Source organism: Monoraphidium neglectum, assembly GCF_000611645.1.
Source record: "Monoraphidium neglectum strain SAG 48.87 unplaced genomic scaffold scaffold00577, whole genome shotgun sequence".
Taxonomy (NCBI): domain Eukaryota; kingdom Viridiplantae; phylum Chlorophyta; class Chlorophyceae; order Sphaeropleales; family Selenastraceae; genus Monoraphidium; species Monoraphidium neglectum.
This window is the reverse complement of record NW_014013051.1, coordinates 1-3,010: the sequence shown is the minus strand read 5'-3', so window position 1 is coordinate 3,010 and position 3,010 is coordinate 1. Positions and strand designations below refer to the sequence as shown.

The following is a 3,010-nucleotide window of genomic DNA, read 5'->3' as shown; positions in this document are numbered from 1 at the left end:
CCGCCTGCGGCCGCTGCGGCCAGCACCTGAGGCGGGGGCGGGGTTGGTTCTTGCCGTAGGGCTGCCGGACACGCCCCTACATTGGAAACCCCTGGGGGCTCTGCTGAATGGCTGATGGAATCATGCGGTGTGCAGGTCCGATGCTGGACCGCCACTGCGCCGCAGCCGCCCGGCGCAGTTGCTTCGGGAAACCCGACAACACTGCGGCGCCGGGACCTCCCCCAGCTCAACACACTGGCGGCCGACCACAAGCCGGCTCAGGCAAGAAGGCCACGCCACCGCGCAACCCCTGCCGCTGTGACATCACTTCATCCTCACCTCAGCGTGACCTCCTGCACGCACGCGTCTGCCGCCGCGCGCCACGCCGCGCACGCCCCGCGCGCGGCAGCGACCGCCTGGGGGTCGTGCAGCAGGCGCTCCAGGCACGCCACGAGGACGTCGCCCGGCAGGCCCTGCCGCCAATCCCCGTCGTTGTTTGCGTCAAGCGAAGTCAGCTGCGGCCGCATGTCGCGGGCTGCGGCGTGCGCCATGCGCAGCGACGGCGGCGTGACACCTCGGGTCGTGCTATGAACTGCGCTCCAAGCACCGCAGCCTGTCATATGTGCGTCTAAAAGATGTTGCGCATCTCTTCAATGCATCGCGACCTTCAGTGCGCCAGCCCGGCGTGCCCTGCGAGTGATGAGCCGCTCCGCGGGTTCGGCAGGGTCGTGCCTGATGACAGATATATGCAGTGATACCCGAATAAATTATGCCCACTGCTTTATCGAGGCAGCGCTTCGTGCGGAATGCTCAAGTGACACGGGAACGGCGGGTGATTTCAAGGGCCAGCGAGGCAATATCGGTGCATGTGACTCAATCAACATATGAAGACGTGGAGATAGCCACAATCAGATATTTCATGCTGCAAGAGCCCCTGCGACGCCTGTGTCCATGCACAACAGCGAGGCACACCTTGATTGACTGGTTGACCATGACAAACGCGATTCTGCGATACCGTACATAGACCGAAAGTGACAGGCACCCCACCAGCAGCTTTATCTGTAGTCTACACTATGCACATTACACCATCCAGATGTGCGAGGAACGCGTCGTGGTGCAGTCAATGTGGCAGCTGTCATGCACAGATCCAAGGTTCAGCACCCCGCGGAAAGGTTTCATGCAATGGCATAAGTAGGAATGCGTGCACTTAGTTGATAATATCCCACTTTGCGAAGTAGTATTGGGGGGCCTGACGGCAGCGGGTATAATCACGACACGCTCCTCCGGTCAGTCGCCGCTGCCATTGTGCAAGCGTACAGGTTGCGCAGCGTTTGCCGAGGTCAATGTGGGCGTCTCTCAACCCTCAATCACCATTGTCCATATGTCATATTCATGAGCGCTCAAACCAAATTGAAGCCCACAGGCCGCCCTCGCCGGCCCAAGCCACGAGTGCCCCCCTCTCACCCCACCCCCGGGACCCCTGCCGCAGGAGCATCGAGCGGCACGGCGGCGGAGCAGCAACGCGAACACCTCCACATACAACACACACCCCGCTCCTTTGCGACGAGGGCAGCCTAGATGGCAGCAAGGCACGCGTCAGGCACGGCGCTGCGGGGCATGCATTTCCTGAGGCTGGACACGTACGCCTGCTGCTTGTGGTCCCGCTCTTCGTTGAACATGCACACCGCTGCCGTCACGGTCGGGCAGTCGAGAGAAAGGCACGCGCGGCCCGCGGCCATGTCAAAGATGCTGCAGTGCGCTTGCGCGCAGGTGCCGTTCCATACGCGCCAGCGGGATTCTGGTTCCAGGTGGCGGTAGCCCAGCCAGACCTGGGGCGGCAGGAAGGGCACAATATCCTTCTCGTTCCACCTGATTTTTGAGGGAGAAGTGGGGGTGATGTGTTTGGGCGGCCAGAATGCCTTTGTTTTTGTGTTTGGGGGCGCGTGGCACGAAGTAGCGGCGGGGAATGACAAGGGCACGATGAGGCTGGGGTGTAAGTGAGGTGCGCGGCCAAGAGTGTCAAGTGCAGCGCCAACAGGGCGCAACAAACACACCGCACGTCTCCATGTACACCGGCAGGAAGGCGACGATCGCAACAGAACGCCGCCGTCCCCTCTGCACCGCCCGCTCACCACGCATACGTGACCTGGCCCAGCCGCTTGCCGTAGCTCTGCACAAACTTCTTGTTGCCGACCTTCGGGGCCCCAAACGTGTAGATGCCGGCGATGAAGCGCCCTGCCTCCTGGAAATGCGCGCTGGAGAGCTGCGCAGCCATCACCGTCGCCAGCCCGCCCCCCCGGCTGTGGCCCAGCAGGTAGAGCTTCGGCTCCGCTTCTGCATTCGGCGCCGCCCCCGCTGCCGCGGCTGCTGGGGCTGACGTGGCATCCCCTGCTGCCTCGCCGGCCGTGCCGTTGGCCGCCGCCGGAGCTGCGGCTGCAGGTGCGGGTGCCGCCGCCGGTTCTGATTGCCGCAGCTCTGTTCGTGCCTGGTCAAGAGCCTCCTTTATGACCTCGAGCATCGTCGGCAGCGCATGGCGCGAGGTCGCCAGGAAGCCGCCGTGCACTTTCACCTAGTTGGTCCCGGGGAGGCGAGAAGGACGGGCGTTCGCGCGGGCAGGCAAAGCGCCACGCGTATTGAGCCAGGGGAGCAAGCCCGCGTGGCGACCCGGCCTTGCACCGGATGGCCTGCTACGGGGCGCGGAAGCCCGGGCCCCTGGCGTCTTGCCTACAGCATGCCGCTTCGGCAGGGCCGCTGCCGCGCCCGCGCAGCCTGCCGCCACCGCAAACCCAAAGCACTCAGTGCGCCCGCTTGGCGCTGCCTTTGTGCCATGCTGCAGTAAATCCTCTGTACTCGCAGGGAGTACCGAGGGATCAAACGTCCAAGCACAGCTACCGCTGCAAAGCCAAAAGCCTCAAGCTCACGCCCAACCCAACCCACCCCACTCCGGCCAACCGGAACACCCCCACCCAGAACCCCTCGGTCAACATGCACAACCGCCACCCCACCCCCTTTCTGACGCCCACACCCCCTC

The 3,010-nt window shown here is 63.9% G+C and overlaps 2 protein-coding genes across 2 annotated transcripts in view; both read right to left on the bottom strand.

The window, feature by feature from the left end:
* MNEG_4236 (putative Malignant fibrous histiocytoma-amplified sequence 1 like protein) overlaps positions 1-506 on the bottom strand; it is a gene marked incomplete at both ends in the record, with an annotated part of 5,706 nt that extends 5,200 nt beyond the window's left edge. Inside the window, one exon of the mRNA XM_014047283.1 lies at positions 319-506. Coding sequence (XP_013902737.1) covers positions 319-506 — 188 coding nt within the window. The remainder of the gene's footprint in view (positions 1-318) is intronic.
* Positions 507-1,553: 1,047 nt separating this feature from the next.
* On the bottom strand, positions 1,554-2,254 carry MNEG_4235 (hypothetical protein; the record flags this gene model as incomplete). Its single annotated transcript, XM_014047282.1, has 2 exons — positions 1,554-1,848; positions 2,112-2,254. The coding sequence occupies 2 exons, from the start codon at positions 2,252-2,254 to the stop codon at positions 1,554-1,556; spliced, it is 438 nt and encodes a 145-aa protein (XP_013902736.1).
* Between the last annotated feature and the right edge of the window lie 756 nt (positions 2,255-3,010).